Source organism: Rana temporaria (assembly GCF_905171775.1).
Source record: "Rana temporaria chromosome 4 unlocalized genomic scaffold, aRanTem1.1 chr4yy, whole genome shotgun sequence".
Taxonomy (NCBI): Eukaryota; Metazoa; Chordata; class Amphibia; order Anura; family Ranidae; genus Rana; species Rana temporaria.
In genome coordinates, this window is record NW_024404462.1 from 118,070 (window position 1) to 139,722 (window position 21,653).

Sequence of the window (21,653 nt, forward strand, 5' to 3'; positions counted from 1 at the left end):
TTCTGTATATCAGATCACTCTCTACATTCCATCATTCTGTATATCAGATCACTCTCTACATTCCATCATTCTGTATATCAGATCACTCTCTACATTCCATCATTCTGTATATCAGATCACTCTCTACATTCCATCATTCTGTATATCAGATCACTCTCTACATTCCATCATTCTGTATATCAGATCACTCTCTACATTCCATCATTCTGTATATCAGATCACTCTCTACATTCCATCATTCTGTATATCAGATCACTCTCTACATTCATCATTCTGTATATCAGATCACTCTCTACATTCCATCATTCTGTATATCAGATCACTCTCTACATTCCATCATTCTGTATATCAGATCACTCTCTACATCCATCATTCTGTATATCAGATCACTCTCTACATTCATCATTCTGTATATCAGATCACTCTCTACATTCCATCATTCTGTATATCAGATCACTCTCTACATTGTATCATTCTGTATATCAGATCACTCTCTACATTCCATCATTCTGTATATCAGATCACTCTCTACATTCCATCATTCTGTATATCAGATCACTCTCTACATTCCATCATTCTGTATATCAGATCACTCTCTACATTCCATCACTCTGTATATCAGATCACTCTCTACATTCCATCATTCTGTATATCAGATCACTCTCTACATTCATCATTCTGTATATCAGATCACTCTCTACATTCCATCATTCTGTATATCAGATCACTCTCTACATTCCATCATTCTGTATATCAGATCACTCTCTACATTGTATCATTCTGTATATCAGATCACTCTCTACATTCCATCATTCTGTATATCAGATCACTCTCTACATTGTATCATTCTGTATATCAGATCACTCTCTACATTGTATCATTCTGTATATCAGATCACTCTCTACATTCCATCATTCTGTATATCAGATCACTCTCTACATTCCATCATTCTGTATATCAGATCACTCTCTACATTGTATCATTCTGTATATCAGATCACTCTCTACATTGTATCATTCTGTATATCAGATCACTCTCTACATTCCATCATTCTGTATATCAGATCACTCTCTACATTCCATCATTCTGTATATCAGATCACTCTCTACATTGTATCATTCTGTATATCAGATCACTCTCTACATTCCATCATTCTGTATATCAGATCACTCTCTACATTGTATCATTCTGTATATCAGATCACTCTCTACATTGTATCATTCTGTATATCAGATCACTCTCTACATTGTATCATTCTGTATATCAGATCACTCTCTACATTGTATCATTCTGTATATCAGATCACTCTCTACATTCATCATTCTGTATATCAGATCACTCTCTACATTCCATCATTCTGTATATCAGATCACTCTCTACATTCCATCATTCTGTATATCAGATCACTCTCTACATTGTATCATTCTGTATATCAGATCACTCTCTACATTGTATCATTCTGTATATCAGATCACTCTCTACATTGTATCATTCTGTATATCCGATCACTCTCTGCATTCCATCATTCTGTATATCAGATCACTCTCTACATTGTATCATTCTGTATATCAGATCACTCTCTACATTCCATCATTCTGTATATCAGATCACTCTCTACATTGTATCATTCTGTATATCCGATCACTCTCTGCATTCCATCATTCTGTATATCAGATCACTCTCTACATTGTATCATTCTGTATATCAGATCACTCTCTACATTGTATCATTCTGTATATCAGATCACTCTCTACATTCCATCATTCTGTATATCAGATCACTCTCTACATTCCATCATTCTGTGTATCAGATCACTCTCTACATTGTATCATTCTGTATATCAGATCACTCTCTACATTCCATCATTCTGTATATCAGATCACTCTCTACATTCCATCATTCTGTATATCAGATCACTCTCTACATTCCATCATTCTGTGTATCAGATCACTCTCTACATTGTATCATTCTGTATATCCGATCACTCTCTGCATTCCATCATTCTGTATATCAGATCACTCTCTACATTCCATCATTCTGTATATCAGATCACTCTCTACATTCCATCATTCTGTATATCAGATCACTCTCTACATTGTATCATTCTGTATATCAGATCACTCTCTACATTGTATCATTCTGTATATCAGATCACTCTCTACATTCCATCATTCTGTATATCAGATCACTCTCTACATTGTATCATTCTGTATATCAGATCACTCTCTACATTCCATCATTCTGTATATCAGATCACTCTCTACATTCCATCATTCTGTATATCAGATCACTCTCTACATTCCATCATTCTGTATATCAGATCACTCTCTACATTCCATCATTCTGTATATCAGATCACTCTCTACATTCCATCATTCTGTATATGAGATCACTCTCTACATTCCATCATTCTGTATATCAGATCACTCTCTACATTCCATCATTCTGTATATCCGATCACTCTCTACATTCCATCATTCTGTATATCAGATCACTCTCTACATTCCATCATTCTGTATATCAGATCACTCTCTACATTCCATCATTCTGTATATCAGATCACTCTCTACATTGTATCATTCTGTATATCAGATCACTCTCTACATTGTATCATTCTGTATATCAGATCACTCTCTACATTGTATCATTCTGTATATCAGATCACTCTCTACATTCCATCATTCTGTATATCGATCACTCTCTACATTGTATCATTCTGTATATCAGATCACTCTCTACATTCCATCATTCTGTATATCAGATCACTCTCTACATTGTATCATTCTGTATATCAGATCACTCTCTACATTGTATCATTCTGTATATCAGATCACTCTCTACATTCCATCATTCTGTATATCAGATCACTCTCTACATTGTATCATTCTGTATATCAGATCACTCTCTACATTGTATCATTCTGTATATCAGATCACTCTCTACATTGTATCATTCTGTATATCAGATCACTCTCTACATTGTATCATTCTGTATATCAGATCACTCTCTACATTCCATCATTCTGTATATCAGATCACTCTCTACATTGTATCATTCTGTATATCAGATCACTCTCTACATTGTATCATTCTGTATATCAGATCACTCTCTACATTCCATCATTCTGTATATCAGATCACTCTCTACATTCCATCATTCTGTATATCAGATCACTCTCTACATTCTATCATTCTGTATATCAGATCACTCTCTACATTGTATCATTCTGTATATCAGATCACTCTCTACATTGTATCATTCTGTATATCAGATCACTCTCTACATTGTATCATTCTGTATATCAGATCACTCTCTACATTCCATCATTCTGTATATCAGATCACTCTCTACATTCCATCATTCTGTATATCAGATCACTCTCTACATTCCATCATTCTGTATATCAGATCACTCTCTACATTCCATCATTCTGTATATCAGATCACTCTCTACATTGTATCATTCTGTATATCAGATCACTCTCTACATTCATCATTCTGTATATCAGATCACTCTCTACATTGTATCATTCTGTATATCAGATCACTCTCTACATTCCATCATTCTGTATATCAGATCACTCTCTACATTGTCATCATTCTGTATATCAGATCACTCTCTACATTGTATCATTCTGTATATCAGATCACTCTCTACATTCCATCATTCTGTATATCAGATCACTCTCTACATTCCATCATTCTGTATATCAGATCACTCTCTACATTCCATCATTCTGTATATCAGATCACTCTCTACATTGTATCATTCTGTATATCAGATCACTCTCTACATTCATCATTCTGTATATCAGATCACTCTCTACATTCCATCATTCTGTATATCAGATCACTCTCTACATTCCATCATTCTGTATATCAGATCACTCTCTACATTGTATCATTCTGTATATCAGATCACTCTCTACATTCCATCATTCTGTATATCAGATCACTCTCTACATTCCATCATTCTGTATATCAGATCACTCTCTACATTCCATCATTCTGTATATCAGATCACTCTCTACATTCCATCATTCTGTATATCAGATCACTCTCTACATTCCATCATTCTGTATATCAGATCACTCTCTACATTCCATCATTCTGTATATCAGATCACTCTCTACATTCCATCATTCTGTATATCAGATCACTCTCTACATTCCATCATTCTGTATATCAGATCACTCTCTACATTCCATCATTCTGTATATCAGATCACTCTCTACATTCCATCATTCTGTATATCAGATCACTCTCTACATTCCATCATTCTGTATATCCGATCACTCTCTACATTGTATCATTCTGTATATCAGATCACTCTCTACATTCCATCATTCTGTATATCCGATCACTCTCTACATTCCATCATTCTGTATATCAGATCACTCTCTACATTCCATCATTCTGTATATCAGATCACTCTCTACATTGTATCATTCTGTATATCGGATCACTCTCTACATTACATCATTCTGTATATCAGATCACTCTCTACATTGTATCATTCTGTATATCAGATCACTCTCTACATTCCATCATTCTGTATATCAGATCACTCTCTACATTCCATCATTCTGTATATCAGATCACTCTCTACATTGTATCATTCTGTATATCAGATCACTCTCTACATTCCATCATTCTGTATATCAGATCACTCTCTGCATTCCATCATTCTGTATATCAGATCACTCTCTACATTCCATCATTCTGTATATCAGATCACTCTCTACATTCCATCATTCTGTATATCAGATCACTCTCTACATTCCATCATTCTGTATATCAGATCACTCTCTACATTCCATCATTCTGTATATCAGATCACTCTCTACATTGTATCATTCTGTATATCAGATCACTCTCTACATTGTATCATTCTGTATATCAGATCACTCTCTACATTCCATCATTCTGTATATCAGATCACTCTCTACATTCCATCATTCTGTATATCAGATCACTCTCTACATTGTATCATTCTGTATATCAGATCACTCTCTACATTCCATCATTCTGTGTATCAGATCACTCTCTACATTCCATCATTCTGTATATCAGATCACTCTCTACATTCCATCATTCTGTATATCAGATCACTCTCTACATTCCATCATTCTGTATATCAGATCACTCTCTACATTGTATCATTCTGTGTATCAGATCACTCTCTACATTCCATCATTCTGTATATCAGATCACTCTCTACATTGTATCATTCTGTATATCAGATCACTCTCTACATTCCATCATTCTGTATATCAGATCACTCTCTACATTCCATCATTCTGTATATCAGATCACTCTCTACATTCCATCATTCTGTATATCAGATCACTCTCTACATTGTATCATTCTGTATATCAGATCACTCTCTACATTCCATCATTCTGTATATCAGATCACTCTCTACATTCCATCATTCTGTGTATCAGATCACTCTCTACATTGTATCATTCTGTATATCAGATCACTCTCTACATTCCATCATTCTGTATATCAGATCACTCTCTACATTCCATCATTCTGTATATCAGATCACTCTCTACATTCCATCATTCTGTATATCAGATCACTCTCTACATTGTATCATTCTGTATATCAGATCACTCTCTACATTGTATCATTCTGTATATCAGATCACTCTCTACATTGTATCATTCTGTATATCAGATCACTCTCTACATTCCATCATTCTGTATATCAGATCACTCTCTACATTCCATCATTCTGTATATCAGATCACTCTCTACATTCCATCATTCTGTATATCAGATCACTCTCTACATTCCATCATTCTGTATATCAGATCACTCTCTACATTCCATCATTCTGTATATCAGATCACTCTCTACATTCCATCATTCTGTATATCAGATCACTCTCTACATTCCATCATTCTGTATATCAGATCACTCTCTACATTCCATCATTCTGTATATCAGATCACTCTCTACATTCCATCATTCTGTATATCAGATCACTCTCTACATTCCATCATTCTGTATATGAGATCACTCTCTACATTCCATCATTCTGTATATCAGATCACTCTCTACATTGTATCATTCTGTATATCAGATCACTCTCTACATTCCATCATTCTGTATATCAGATCACTCTCTACATTCCATCATTCTGTATATCAGATCACTCTCTACATTCCATCATTCTGTATATCAGATCACTCTCTACATTGTATCATTCTGTATATCAGATCACTCTCTACATTCCATCATTCTGTATATCAGATCACTCTCTACATTCCATCATTCTGTATATCAGATCACTCTCTACATTCCATCATTCTGTATATCAGATCACTCTCTACATTCCATCATTCTGTATATCAGATCACTCTCTACATTCCATCATTCTGTATATCAGATCACTCTCTACATTGTATCATTCTGTATATCAGATCACTCTCTACATTCCATCATTCTGTATATCAGATCACTCTCTACATTCCATCATTCTGTATATCAGATCACTCTCTACATTCCATCATTCTGTATATCGGATCACTCTCTACATTCCATCATTCTGTATATCAGATCACTCTCTACATTGTATCATTCTGTATATCAGATCACTCTCTACATTCCATCATTCTGTATATCAGATCACTCTCTACATTCCATCATTCTGTATATCAGATCACTCTCTACATTCCATCATTCTGTATATCAGATCACTCTCTACATTCCATCATTCTGTATATCGGATCACTCTCTACATTCCATCATTCTGTATATCAGATCACTCTCTACATTGTATCATTCTGTATATCAGATCACTCTCTACATTGTATCATTCTGTATATCAGATCACTCTCTACATTGTATCATTCTGTATATCAGATCACTCTCTACATTCCATCATTCTGTATATCAGATCACTCTCTACATTGTATCATTCTGTATATCAGATCACTCTCTACATTGTATCATTCTGTATATCAGATCACTCTCTACATTCCATCATTCTGTATATCAGATCACTCTCTACATTGTATCATTCTGTATATCGGATCACTCTCTACATTCCATCATTCTGTATATCGGATCACTCTCTACATTCCATCATTCTGTATATCAGATCACTCTCTACATTCCATCATTCTGTATATCAGATCACTCTCTACATTGTATCATTCTGTATATCAGATCACTCTCTACATTCCATCATTCTGTATATCAGATCACTCTCTACATTGTATCATTCTGTATATCAGATCACTCTCTACATTCCATCATTCTGTATATCAGATCACTCTCTACATTGTATCATTCTGTATATCAGATCACTCTCTACATTCCATCATTCTGTATATCAGATCACTCTCTACATTCCATCATTCTGTATATCAGATCACTCTCTACATTGTATCATTCTGTATATCCGATCACTCTCTACATTCCATCATTCTGTATATCAGATCACTCTCTACATTCCATCATTCTGTATATCAGATCACTCTCTACATTGTATCATTCTGTATATCAGATCACTCTCTACATTCCATCATTCTGTATATCAGATCACTCTCTACATTCCATCATTCTGTATATCAGATCACTCTCTACATTGTATCATTCTGTAGATCGGATCACTCTCTACATTGTATCATTCTGTATATCAGATCACTCTCTACATTCCATCATTCTGTATATCAGATCACTCTCTACATTGTATCATTCTGTATATCAGATCACTCTCTACATTCCATCATTCTGTATATCAGATCACTCTCTACATTCCATCATTCTGTATATCGGATCACTCTCTACATTCCATCATTCTGTATATCAGATCACTCTCTACATTCCATCATTCTGTATATCAGATCACTCTCTACATTCCATCATTCTGTATATCAGATCACTCTCTACATTGTATCATTCTGTATATCAGATCACTCTCTACATTCCATCATTCTGTATATCAGATCACTCTCTACATTGTATCATTCTGTAGATCGGATCACTCTCTACATTGTATCATTCTGTATATCAGATCACTCTCTACATTCCATCATTCTGTATATCAGATCACTCTCTACATTCCATCATTCTGTATATCAGATCACTCTCTACATTGTATCATTCTGTATATCAGATCACTCTCTACATTCCATCATTCTGTATATCAGATCACTCTCTACATTCCATCATTCTGTATATCAGATCACTCTCTACATTCCATCATTCTGTATATCAGATCACTCTCTACATTCCATCATTCTGTATATCAGATCACTCTCTACATTGTATCATTCTGTATATCAGATCACTCTCTACATTCCATCATTCTGTATATCAGATCACTCTCTACATTCCATCATTCTGTATATCAGATCACTCTCTACATTCCATCATTCTGTATATCAGATCACTCTCTACATTGTATCATTCTGTATATCAGATCACTCTCTACATTCCATCATTCTGTATATCAGATCACTCTCTACATTCCATCATTCTGTATATCAGATCACTCTCTACATTCCATCATTCTGTATATCAGATCACTCTCTACATTCCATCATTCTGTATATCAGATCACTCTCTACATTCCATCATTCTGTATATCAGATCACTCTCTACATTGTATCATTCTGTATATCAGATCACTCTCTACATTCCATCATTCTGTATATCAGATCACTCTCTACATTGTATCATTCTGTATATCAGATCACTCTCTACATTCCATCATTCTGTATATCAGATCACTCTCTACATTCCATCATTCTGTATATCAGATCACTCTCTACATTCCATCATTCTGTATATCAGATCACTCTCTACATTCCATCATTCTGTATATCAGATCACTCTCTACATTCCATCATTCTGTATATCAGATCACTCTCTACATTCCATCATTCTGTATATCAGATCACTCTCTACATTCCATCATTCTGTATATCAGATCACTCTCTACATTCCATCATTCTGTATATCAGATCACTCTCTACATTCCATCATTCTGTATATCGGATCACTCTCTACATTCCATCATTCTGTATATCAGATCACTCTCTACATTCCATCATTCTGTATATCGGATCACTCTCTACATTCCATCATTCTGTATATCAGATCACTCTCTACATTCCATCATTCTGTATATCAGATCACTCTCTACATTCCATCATTCTGTATATCAGATCACTCTCTACATTCCATCATTCTGTATATCCGATCACTCTCTACATTGTATCATTCTGTATATCAGATCACTCTCTACATTCCATCATTCTGTATATCAGATCACTCTCTACATTGTATCATTCTGTATATCAGATCACTCTCTACATTGTATCATTCTGTATATCAGATCACTCTCTACATTCCATCATTCTGTATATCAGATCACTCTCTACATTCCATCATTCTGTATATCGGATCACTCTCTACATTCCATCATTCTGTATATCAGATCACTCTCTACATTGTATCATTCTGTATATCAGATCACTCTCTACATTGTATCATTCTGTATATCAGATCACTCTCTACATTGTATCATTCTGTATATCAGATCACTCTCTACATTCCATCATTCTGTATATCGGATCACTCTCTACATTCCATCATTCTGTATATCAGATCACTCTCTACATTCCATCATTCTGTATATCAGATCACTCTCTACATTGTATCATTCTGTATATCAGATCACTCTCTACATTCCATCATTCTGTATATCAGATCACTCTCTACATTCCATCATTCTGTATATCAGATCACTCTCTACATTGTATCATTCTGTATATCAGATCACTCTCTACATTGTATCATTCTGTATATCGGATCACTCTCTACATTGTATCATTCTGTATATCAGATCACTCTCTACATTGTATCATTCTGTATATCAGATCACTCTCTACATTCCATCATTCTGTATATCAGATCACTCTCTACATTGTATCATTCTGTATATCAGATCACTCTCTACATTGTATCATTCTATATATCTGATCACTCTCTACATTGTATCATTCTGTATATCAGATCACTCTCTACATTGTATCATTCTGTATATCAGATCACTCTCTACATTGTATCATTCTGTATATCAGATCACTCTCTACATTCCATCATTCTGTATATCAGATCACTCTCTACATTCCATCATTCTGTATATCAGATCACTCTCTACATTCCATCATTCTGTGTATCAGATCACTCTCTACATTCCATCATTCTGTATATCAGATCACTCTCTACATTCCATCATTCTGTATATCAGATCACTCTCTACATTCCATCATTCTGTATATCAGATCACTCTCTACATTCCATCATTCTGTATATCAGATCACTGTCTACATTCCATCATTCTGTATATCAGATCACTCTCTACATTGTATCATTCTGTATATCAGATCACTCTCTACATTGTATCATTCTGTATATCAGATCACTCTCTACATTGTATCATTCTGTATATCAGATCACTCTCTACATTGTATCATTCTGTGTATCAGATCACTCTCTACATTCCATCATTCTGTATATCAGATCACTCTCTACATTGTATCATTCTGTATATCAGATCACTCTCTACATTGTATCATTCTGTATATCGGATCACTCTCTACATTCCATCATTCTGTATATCAGATCACTCTCTACATTCCATCATTCTGTATATCAGATCACTCTCTACATTCCATCATTCTGTATATCAGATCACTCTCTACATTCCATCATTCTGTATATCAGATCACTCTCTACATTGTATCATTCTGTATATCAGATCACTCTCTACATTCCATCATTCTGTATATCGGATCACTCTCTGCAGTAGTTGATTCATCAGTGAATCGATGCGCTGAGCGGAGATCTTCCTCATATTTTTCCTCTTCTGCCTGAATATTCGAAGCTCTCAGTGTCGGGATATTTTCTGGTCGAATGTTCATAAAGATTTACTCTCTTAGGATTGAATGTTACAATCGCCCTGCAGGAGGCGACAAGTAACCCCCCCCCCTCCCATATTACAGGCATTACCAGATTATTGGCGACCTCCTTGTGACACATTTCTATAAATAGCGCCCCCCGGAGGACGCAGAGGAGAAGAACCAGGATCTCGGAATAAAACCAGGAAATGAAGGTCCCGCCCTCCAGCTGGTGGGATTGGTCGGTGTGCGGCTCTTACCCGGAAGGCGGGATTGGCGCGGTTCTCCAGCAGCGCTCGGGCGGCTCCCAGGCACAGGTTGGAAGCGGCGATGTGCAGCGCCGTCCCGAAATCAAAGTCGCTGCAGGTGGCGTCCACATCTGAAAGAGGAGGAGGAAAGTCACAGCGGGGGCGGGGCACCAAACCGCGAGATCACGCTTTCATCGCTTCACACAGAAAATACAACATGGACGCCATGGTGGGAAATCAGCGGAGAGCCAACCGGGCACAGAGAACATTCCTCCCTGAAGTGCAAACATGCTGAGAGCTCAACACAGCACCCCCCAGAGGAATCCCAACCCCCCCTCCCCCACACAGCGGCTCCCCAGAGGATCAGTGCCCATCAGTAATGCCAGTCGGTGCCACCTGGTGTTTTTCAGTGCCACCTCTTAGTGACCAGTGATGCCAGTCAGTGCCCATTAGTGATGCCGTTCAGTGCCACCTATCAGTGAACATTAATGGCAGTCAGTGCCCAGTGACACCAGTCAGTGCCACCCATCAGTGCCCATCAGTAATGCCAGTCATTGCCCCTCAGTGTCCTTTATTGATGCAAGTCAGTGCCACCTATCAGCGCCCAGTGATGCAAGTTAGTGCCCATCAGTGATGCCACTCAGTGCCCATCAGTATTGCCAGTCAGTGCCACCTATCAGTGCCCACTGATGCCAGTCAGTGCCACCTATCAGTGCCCAGTGATGCCAGTCAGTGCCCATCAGTGATGCAGTTCAGTGCCATATATCAGTGCCCAGTGATGCCAGTCAGTGCCCATCAGTGATGCCAGTCAGTGCCACCTATCAGTGTCCATCAGCAATGAAAAATCAGTGAAAAATCAGTGCCCATCAGTGGTTTACAGAGATCGAGGTCACCGAATGTCCCGGGGACACAGAACCCCCGCGGGAGCGCGATCACTAGAGGCTGAGTGACATCATATGACACTGCCCAAAAATAAGAGAGAATCCCGCCCACAGGCATTTGTCTACAATGTATCTGAACACTGAAGAAATTACACTTTGTATCTACAATGTTGTGTAGGGGGGGGGAGGAGTGTACACAGGGGGGGAGGAGTGTACACAGGGGGGGGGGGAGGAGTGTACACAGGGGGGGGGGGGAGGAGTGTACACAGGGGGGGGGGAGGAGTGTACACATGGGGGGGGAGGAGTGTACACAGGGGGGGGAGGAGTATACAGCTTGTATAACAATAAAACTCAACACACAGCCATTCATGTCTAAACCGCTGGCAAAAAAAGTCAGTACACCCCCTAAGTGAAGATGTCAAAATATAAGCTCCTCCCCTCATTACAAGCTCCTCCCCAATACAAGCCCCCCTCATAAGCCCACCCCCTCCCCCTCAATACAAGCCCCTCCTACCTCTCGGTTTTGAAGCTTTCAGAATGACGTCTATGAGCTCGGGGACGTCGAAGTAGGCGGCGTAGTGCAGGGCGTTCATGGTGGTCCAGCGGCTTCTCAGGCTTATATCGGCCCCGATGTCAATCAGGTGAGAAGCGAACTTGGCGGCCGTCTCTGCGTCCCCTGTATGGGGAGATCACATGTGAGAGAGACCGGGCGCTGCACCCCCCCCCCCCCCCCCAAACTGATAAAGTGGAATTCCAGGCAAGCTCTAACCATGCTTAAAAACATCCCCTCCCCCCTCCTGTCTGGTCATGTGATCCCACAGCTCCAGCTCTCCTGTGTGGGTCAGCGGTGGCTGCAGGGGAGAAGAGGGAGTGCTGACAATGGCTGGGAAGTTCAGGAGTGATGACGTCACTCATAGGCTATATATATATAAAGCAGAGCCCCTAGAGAATAAATTGGTGGGTCTCGCCCCCAGAGAATAAATTGGTGGGTCTCGCCCCCAGAGAATAAATTGGTGGGTCTCGCCCCCAGAGAATAAATTGGTGGGTCTCGCCCCCAGAGAATAAATTGGTGGGTCTCGCCCCCAGAGAATAAATCGGTGGGTCTCGCCCCCAGAGAATAAATCGGTGGGTCTCGCAATTTTTTGTCGCACGGTAGTTGCGCAGCGATTTTTCAGACTTGGTGTATTTTTCCCCCCCAAAAAAAATATTTTGAATTTTAATTAAAAGGAAAAAAAAAACACACAATGCACAATCCAATTTTATATGTATGTAGAATATGAAAGACGGCGTCGCGCCGAGTAAATAGATACCCAACATGTCACATTTTAAAATTGCGCCCGCCCGTGTAACGCCGACAACCAACGTAAATCTTACTGCCCATTGGTGACGATTTAAAAGCTTTTTACAGCTTTGGCGGGTCGAAGAAATTTTCTAACAAAAAATAAAGAATTTCTATGCGAACAAAAAGTGTCAGAAAGGGGCGGGTCTCCAGGTGGCGAATAAACTTTCCTGGTGATTAGGGGGCGGAGTCCCACTTTAAGATTAGTTTCCTCATAAAGAGGTGAAGTGGCCTCTGAATAGATCTGACAGGAGAGATCCCTAGAGATCGATCGATCGCCGCGCCTCCATAGAAATAATCGTTCTCACCGATCCCCTGGGCCCCGGACTTGCAGGTGTAATGGAGGAGAGTCATGTCCGTCAGTCCGTCTCGATCATTGACGTTACATCCTCTCTTCAGAATCTACAATGGAACAGACGAGGCAGAAGACAATATAACAATAGAAATCAAGGGAGAATGAGAAGAAGAAAGAAGGAGAGGAAGGAGAAGAGAAAAAAAGAGAAAGAGAGGAAGAGGAAGAGAAGAGAAAGAGAAAGAAAAGTAAGAGGAAGATAAAGAAAGAGAAATAAAGAGGAAGAGAAAGAGGAAGTGAAAAAGAGGAAGAGAAGAGGAAGAGAAAGAGAGAGAGGAAGAGAAGAAGAGGAGGAGGAGGAGAAGAGGAAGAGAAAGAGAAAGGAGAAAGAAAGAGAGAAAGAGAAAGAAAGAGAAAGAAAGAAAGAAAGAAAGAAAGAAAGAAAGAAAGAGGAAGAAAAGAGGAAGAGAAGAGGAAAAGAGAAAGAGAAAGAGAAGAAGAGGAAGAGAAGAAGAAGAGGAAGAGAAGAGAAAGAGGAAGAGGAGGAAGAGAAAGAGGAAGTGAAAAAGAGGAAGAGAAAGAAAAAGAGAAAGAAAGAGGAAGAAAGAGGAAGAAAGAGGAAGAAAGAGGAAGAAAATAAGAAAAGAAGAGGAAGAGAAGAAGAGGAAGAGAAGAAGAAGAGGAAGAGAAGAGAAAGAGGAAGAGGAGGAAGAGAAAGAGGAAGTGAAAAAGAGGAAGAGAAAGAGGAAGAGAAAGAAAAAGAGAAAGAAAGAGAAAGAAAGAGGAAGAAAGAGGAAGAAAGAGGAAGAAAATAAGAAAAGAAGAGGAAGAGAAGAAGAGGAAGAGAAGAAGAGGAAGAGAAGAAGAGGAAGAGAAGAAGCGGAGGAGAGACAAAAAAAGAGAAAAAAGGAGACTGGAGAAGAGAAGAGGATTGTCTGATAACGGAGGGAAGTCTCAGCATCTCTTGGGAAATATCACAGGAATCTTTTATTTTTTAAATAAAGTTTTGAACTTCTTTAAAAACGTTTTAAGCGGAGCTCCGCCCTCCCCTCCTCTGGAAACTTGCATGACTACAATGTAATCCTGTGAAGATGCAGCGGCTCTCTGTCTGATCTCAGTCATTATCGATCCCCTCCCCCCCTCCTCCTCCATACATTGGCCCGTCTGTCACAGTTATTTTCTCTCTCTGCCATCAATCATTCCTGAGCATTATATGAAAGAACCCATCCCCGGCATCCCTTTAGACATGCATGCTCAAGCAAGTGATCACCGCCCAGTGACCAGCAGGGGGCCCCCAGGGACGCGTTCTTTCATATAGTGATCCTAATGCCCTGTACACACGATCGGTCCATCCGATGAGAACGGTCCGATGGATTTTTTTCATCGGTTAACCGATGAAGCTGACTGATGGTCTGTCGCGCCTACACACCATCGGTTTAAAAAACGATCGCGTCAGAACGCGGTGACGTAAAACACAACGACGTGCTGAAAAAAACGAAGTTCAATGCATCCGAGCATGTGTCGAATTGATTCTGAGCATGCGTGGATTTTTAACCCCCCCCCCCCCCCCGCCCCTTCATTCATTCAGTTCTTCCAATCATGGAGGTTCAGCATCATATGTGGGCGTTGCCCATGCAAATACAGCCTGCCTAGAACCGCCCACTCCTCCAGACTTTTACATAACTCCTCCCACTGCATACCTTAGGACTGAGGGCTCTTGTGAGGACTACCGAGGCGGGGGGGGGGGGCTGTAATGTTTTCTATGTCCCGCCCCCTGCCAGCTCCTCCCACCAGCCATGATCTGCCTGCATTGCATAGATCAGGAGTCTCAAACTGGCGGCCCTAGAGCCGTTATGAAAAAACTACAAGTCCCATCATGCCTCTGCCTGTGGGAGGAGTCATGCTTGTAACTGTCAGCCTTGCAATGTCTCATGGGACTTGTAGTTTCGAAACAGCTGGAGGGCCGTCCATTTGGAGACCCCACTGACATAGACAATCGCAGAGACCTCTGGAAATAAAATAAAGAAACTGTAAAGATTTTATTTATAATATGTGTAGATGAATATATTAAACTTCAATAAGAATATAAATGTGAAGAGAGGATTGGACGGTACCTCGTGTCCGATGACGTCGATGTTCTGCTGGACCTGAGGGACCCATTGCCTCAATATAGCGAAGAGCTCCGAGACCGAGGTGCTCGGGTCACACAAGATGTCCTGACACGAGGCGTCATTGGGGTCAAAAAAGGAAAATTCTATGAAAAAAAAAAAAAAACACAAATTACACGATGAGCCAAATAAAGTTTCATCCAATAAGAGGGCTGCAATGTATCTCCATGTATTCTTCTGTATATAGAAAAGGAACAAAGGCGTGTCCAAATCTGAGATTATTAACCCCTTCCCATCTAGGGGGGAAAATATATATATAAAAATTGAAAAAAATAAAATAAAAAATAGAATAAAAAATAAATTCGGAAAAAAATAGGAATTTTAAATCGGTGCAAATAAATACATAAAGGATTAAAAACTCATTGTCCTGGATTCAAGAAGCAATTGCGTCTGCGTATCCATAGTTACGCAGCGCAATTGCTTACTTGCCCGGGCGTAAGAGTGTTCTGTATTCAGAGAGCTCGTTACGCCGACTTCAGCCTAAGATATGCGTGGCATAAGGCTCTTCCGCTAGGGGGCGCTCCCATTGTGCTCAGTGTATAGTATGCAAATTGCATACCAACGCAGATTCACAACGTTACGCGAGCCCTGCGTACGCAATTTACGTTGTTTCCGTACTTGTGTTTAGCGTAAGGCTGCCCCTGCAATGTTACGTATACCCGTCGTTCCCGCGTCGCGACGTTTGAATTTTACGTAATTTGCGTAAGTGATTCGTGAATGGCGCTGGACCCCGTTCACTTTGAAGCAAATGACGTCCTTGCGACGTCATTTGCCGCAATGCACGTCGGGAAAGTTTCCCGACGGAGCATGCGCTCTACGCTCGGCGCGGGAGCGCGCCTAATTTAAATGATTCCCGCCCCCTACGGGATCATTTACATTAGGCGCCCTTACGCAGGGCAAGTTTACACAGCGCACACGCATGTTACGGAGCTACTGCTCCGTGAATCGCGGGTAGCGCAGGAAATTTGCGGGGGCGCAGGGCAAAAACGCTGCCCAGCGCCTCCGTAACAAAGGGGCAAATCTACCTGAATCCGGGCCACTGTTTATTATAAATCATTAAAATTTATTTCGTGAAATAATTATTCTCAAGAGATACATATATCTCATTGAGACCCGTCACCCAATTGGCTGAAAGGACAGACGATCCTATTGGATGCCTAGGAGGGAGGAGACGTGCGGTGGAAGCCACCGCGATGCAGAAGGACGAGGAGACGCGATTAAAGCCGCTGCCCGTCTGCAACCTACATAGGGCAAGTGCTGGGCTGGATGACTGACTGCGAGACCCCCCCCCCCCCCGACGCTGCGAGACCCCCCCCTTGCCGCCACCACCAGACCACCCCCCTAAAAAAACATTAAAAAACACACACACACACACACACACACACCCCCCTAACCACCACTGTATCTCAAGCTCCACATACTTTTCATGAGTAAGATGTACTGAGAAGAAATCACTTTTACCCCAACGCGTTTTAAAACTGCTTTCTTCCTCAGTGGAAATGAGAATTTGTAGAAAGTGAAAAATAAATAAGCAGAATATCATCACAGACAGTCCCATTAAACAATAAATGTATATATATATTACCCGTAAATTGTACATTTATTGTTGTATTGGGAGTGTCTGTGATATTATTGTCTCTACAAATTCTCACGTCCCCCTGAGGAAGTAAGTCATTCTGAAACACGTTGGGATAAAAGAGAATTGTACTTCATATATCTTGATCACAGAACGTATCTGCAGCTTGAGAGATCGTAATAATAAACTAAAAAACACCTCAAGCTGCATATATACGTTCCATGCGCAAAACATATATTGGGGTCCAATCTCTTTATTTATCGCAACACATTTCAGAATTACTTTCTTCCTCAGGGGAAATTAGGATTTGTAGAGACAATAATATCACAGACAGTCCAAGTACATCAATAAAATGTACAATTACATGTAATATATCTACATTTATTATGCATTGGGACTGAAGACAGAAAATGTGCAGCAAAAAAACAACCAATAGAAATACACTCCTTGACCCAAAACGCATGAATTGTGACCACAGAAAGTAAAATCTGCAATAAAGTGACCGCCGTGCATGGATGGTAGTCATGAGCAAAAAAAAAAAAGATTCCCTAAATGATCATGAATTACACAATAGTGTACAGAGCATCCAGAAAGTATTCACAGAGCTTCACTTCTTCCACATTTTGTTATATTACACCTTTATTCCAAAATGGATTCAATTCATTATTTTCATCAAAATGAATAACCATAATGACAACGCGAGAGAAGATTGTGTAAAATCTTTGAAAATGTATTAAAAAATCCCATGTACATAAGTATCACAGGCTCCTCCCATGTACACAAGTATCACAGGCTCCTCCCATGTACACAAGTATCACAGGCTCCTCCCATGTACACAAGTATCACAGGCTCCTCCCATGTACACAAGTATCACAGGCTCCTCCCATGTACACAAGTATCACAGACTCCTCCCATGTACATAAGTATCACAGGCTCCTCCCATGTACACAAGTATCACAGGCTCCTCCCATGTACACAAGTATCACAGGCTCCTCCCATGTACACAAGTATCACAGGCTCCTCCCATGTACACAAGAATCACAGGCTCCTCCCATGTACACAAGTATCACAGGCTCCTCCCATGTACACAAGTATCACAGGCTCCTCCCATGTACACAAGTATCACAGGCTCCTCCCACGTACACAAGCATCACAGGCTCCTCCCACGTACACAAGCATCACAGGCTCCTCCCACGTACACAAGCATCACAGGCTCCTCCCACGTACACAAGCCTCCCGGGCTCCTCCCACGCACACAAGCTCCTCCCACGCACACAAGCTCCTCCCACGCACACAAGCATCACAGGCTCCTCCCACGTACACAAGCCTCCCGGGCTCCTCCCACGTACACAAGCATCACAGGCTCCTCCCACGTACACAAGCATCACAGGCTCCTCCCACGTACACAAGCATCACAGGCTCCTCCCACGTACACAAGCATCACAGGCTCCTCCCACGCACACAAGCCTCCCGGGCTCCTCCCACGCACACAAGCCTCCCGGGCTCCTCCCACGCACACATGCCTCCCAGGCTCCTCCCACGCACACAAGCCTCCCGGGCTCCTCCCACGCACACAAGCCTCCCGGGCTCCTCCCCTCAATACTTTGGTGAAGCTCCTTTGGCACCCTCCAGTATTTCTGAGTATGATGCTCCAAGCACGGCACTCCTATTTCTGGGCAGTTTCTCCCATTCCTCTATGTAGGAACCTCTCCAGCTCTGATTGGTTGGGGAGGGTCGGTGCACAGCCATTATCAGATCTCTCCAGAGACGTCCAATCGGGATCAAGTCTGGGCCACTCAAGGACATTCCCATGGTTGTCCCGGAGCCCCTCCTCTGTTATCTTGGCCGTGTGTTTCGGGTCGTTGTCCTGTTGGAACCTTCGCCCCTCTCTGAGGTCCGGAGCGCTCCGGAGAAGGATTTCATCACGGATGTCTCTGTACATTGCTGCATTCATCTTTCCCTCCATCCTGACTCGTCTCCCACTTCCTGCCGCTGAAAATCATCCCCACAGCATGAGGCTGCCACCACCATGCTTCACAGTAGGGATGGAATTGTCCAGATGAACTTGCTGTGTTTGGAGGAGGAATGCTGCCTATGACCCCAAGATCACCATCCCCCGACCGTCATACATGGAGGGGGGGGGGACAATTTTACTTTGGGGGTGTTTTTCTGCTAAGGGGACAGGACAACTTCACCACATCAAAGGGACGATGGGCGGGGCCATGTACCGTCAAATCTTGGGTGAGAACTGTGAAGGATATGCTTCAGTGTAATTCTCCCTGCTTGTTTTAGTTATATTGTGTGTGTTAGAGGTAAAAAGGGTTCATGTGTTACAGGCTGATTGAGATGTTAATGACCCTTCTTCAGCCAGCTCCCTAGTTCAAATGGTAATTGATTTATTGTGTGTGGGAAGGAGACCGGCCTTACTGTTTACAATGATTAGATAAGTGGCTCATGTTAATTATTCTGATTGCTTCAGTGTAGTAATTACCTCCACTGATGTCATTATCTAAAGAAATGTGTCTGCATAGTCGGCTCCGTCGTGTCTGCCTAATCATCTGTATGGAAGCCCCAGTGTGAGGGGGGCGGAGATTTGTCATTGTAACAGTTTTGGGAAATGACATATAAGCTGTGTGATATAACATTAAAGTCTGTCTGGTTCCAGCATTCAGCCTTGGCTCATGTGTGGGGGATTCTGTGATGTTCTGTTATGGGAAGAAGGGACGGCTTGACGGGGATATCATACCGATACCGTCACAAGAACCTTCTTCCCTCAGCCAGGGCATTGAAGAACGATCATGGACGGGTCTTCCAGCATGACAATGACCCAAAACATATCGCTAAGGCAACAAAGGAGAACTCAAGAAGAAGGTCCTGGAGTGGCCCAGCCGGTCTCCAGACCTTAATCCCATAGAAAATGTATGGAGGGAGGTGAAGGTCCGAGTGACCAAACGTCATCCTGGAAACCTTCATGACTTGGAGGAGAAAATCCCTCCTGAGATGTGTGAGAACCTGGAGGCCAACTCCAAGAAACGTCTGACCTCTGTGACCCCCGACAAGGGATTCTCCACCAATCACAAGTCATGTTCTGTGAGGGGTTCACATACTTATTTCACTCACTAAAATGCAAATCCATTTATAACTTTTATGAAATGCGTTTTTCTGGATATTTTTATTCTCTCCCCGATGTAATAAAACCGACCAATAAAATTACAGAGACCGATTGTTTCTTTCTCACAGAATCAGCCGCCGATCGAATAATCCCCCCCCCCCCACTGTAGGTGGAGTTCAGCTTTAAAAAAAAAAAACCCTCCCCCATCCCCCACTCACCGCAGTCGGACGGCATGGGTGCTGCAGCCACAGAGAAGGTGACGGGGTGACCGGGGTCCAAATAAGAGGCCTGGAAGCCGAGATCGATCGGATGGGATTGTCCGTAGGGGGCAGTCACGTCCTCAATGGTCATTTTTCAGGAGATCGACCTGCAGGAAAAACAACAAGAGATTTCAGAGCGAAGCAGGGGGCCGAGTCCTCCGGCGATGGCAGTAACCTGATAGCAGCCCCCCCTCCCCCCCGGCAACAGCTGTGCCGTACCCTTGTCACCGGCCGCACCTCCCTCCAATGGAAAGACGTCCCCTCTGACCCCCAACACTCCCCCCCCGTCCCCTCCGACCCCCAACACTCCCCCCCCCGTCCCCTCTGACCCCCAACACTTCCCCCACCCGTCACCTCTGACCCCCAACACTTCCCCCGTCCCCTCCGACCCCCAACCCCCCCCCTCCCCCCGTCCCCTCCGACCCCCAACACTTCCCCTCCGACCCCCAACACTTCCCCTCCGACCCCCAACACTTCCCCTCCGACCCCCAACACTCCCCCTCCCCCCGTCCCCTCCGACCCCCAACACTTCCCCTCCTGTCCCCTCCGACCCCCAACACTTCCCCTCCTGTCCCCTCCGACCCCCAACACTTCCCCTCCCGTCCCCTCCGACCCCCAACACTTCCCCCCCCGTCCCCTCCGACCCCCAACACTTCCCCCCCCCGTCCCCTCCGACCCCCAACACTTCCCCTCCCGTCCCCTCCGACCCCCAACACTTCCCCTCCGACCCCCAACACTTCCCCTCCCGTCCCCTCCGACCCCCAACACTTCCCCCCCGTCCCCTCCGACCCCCAACACTCCCCCCCCGTCCCCTCCGACCCCCAACACTTCCCCTCCCGTCCCCCAACACTTCC

The 21,653-nt window shown here is 42.0% G+C and overlaps 1 protein-coding gene across 2 annotated transcripts in view; it reads right to left on the reverse strand.

Moving 5' to 3' along the window:
- The window catches only part of CLIP4 (CAP-Gly domain containing linker protein family member 4), an 89,074-nt gene extending 68,114 nt beyond the window's left edge, over positions 1-20,960 (reverse strand). Inside the window, exons 1-5 of one of the 2 annotated variants that reach the window (XM_040334329.1) lie at positions 20,758-20,960; positions 15,798-15,937; positions 13,700-13,793; positions 12,567-12,728; positions 11,184-11,302 (exon numbers count right to left, since the gene is read on the reverse strand). In XM_040334329.1, the coding sequence (XP_040190263.1) occupies positions 11,184-11,302; positions 12,567-12,728; positions 13,700-13,793; positions 15,798-15,937; positions 20,758-20,890 (648 nt within the window). In that variant the 5' untranslated portion in view covers positions 20,891-20,960. The remainder of the gene's footprint in view (positions 1-11,183; positions 11,303-12,566; positions 12,729-13,699; positions 13,794-15,797; positions 15,938-20,757) is intronic. The other variant, XM_040334330.1, reaches the window with a different exon arrangement.
- Between the last annotated feature and the right edge of the window lie 693 nt (positions 20,961-21,653).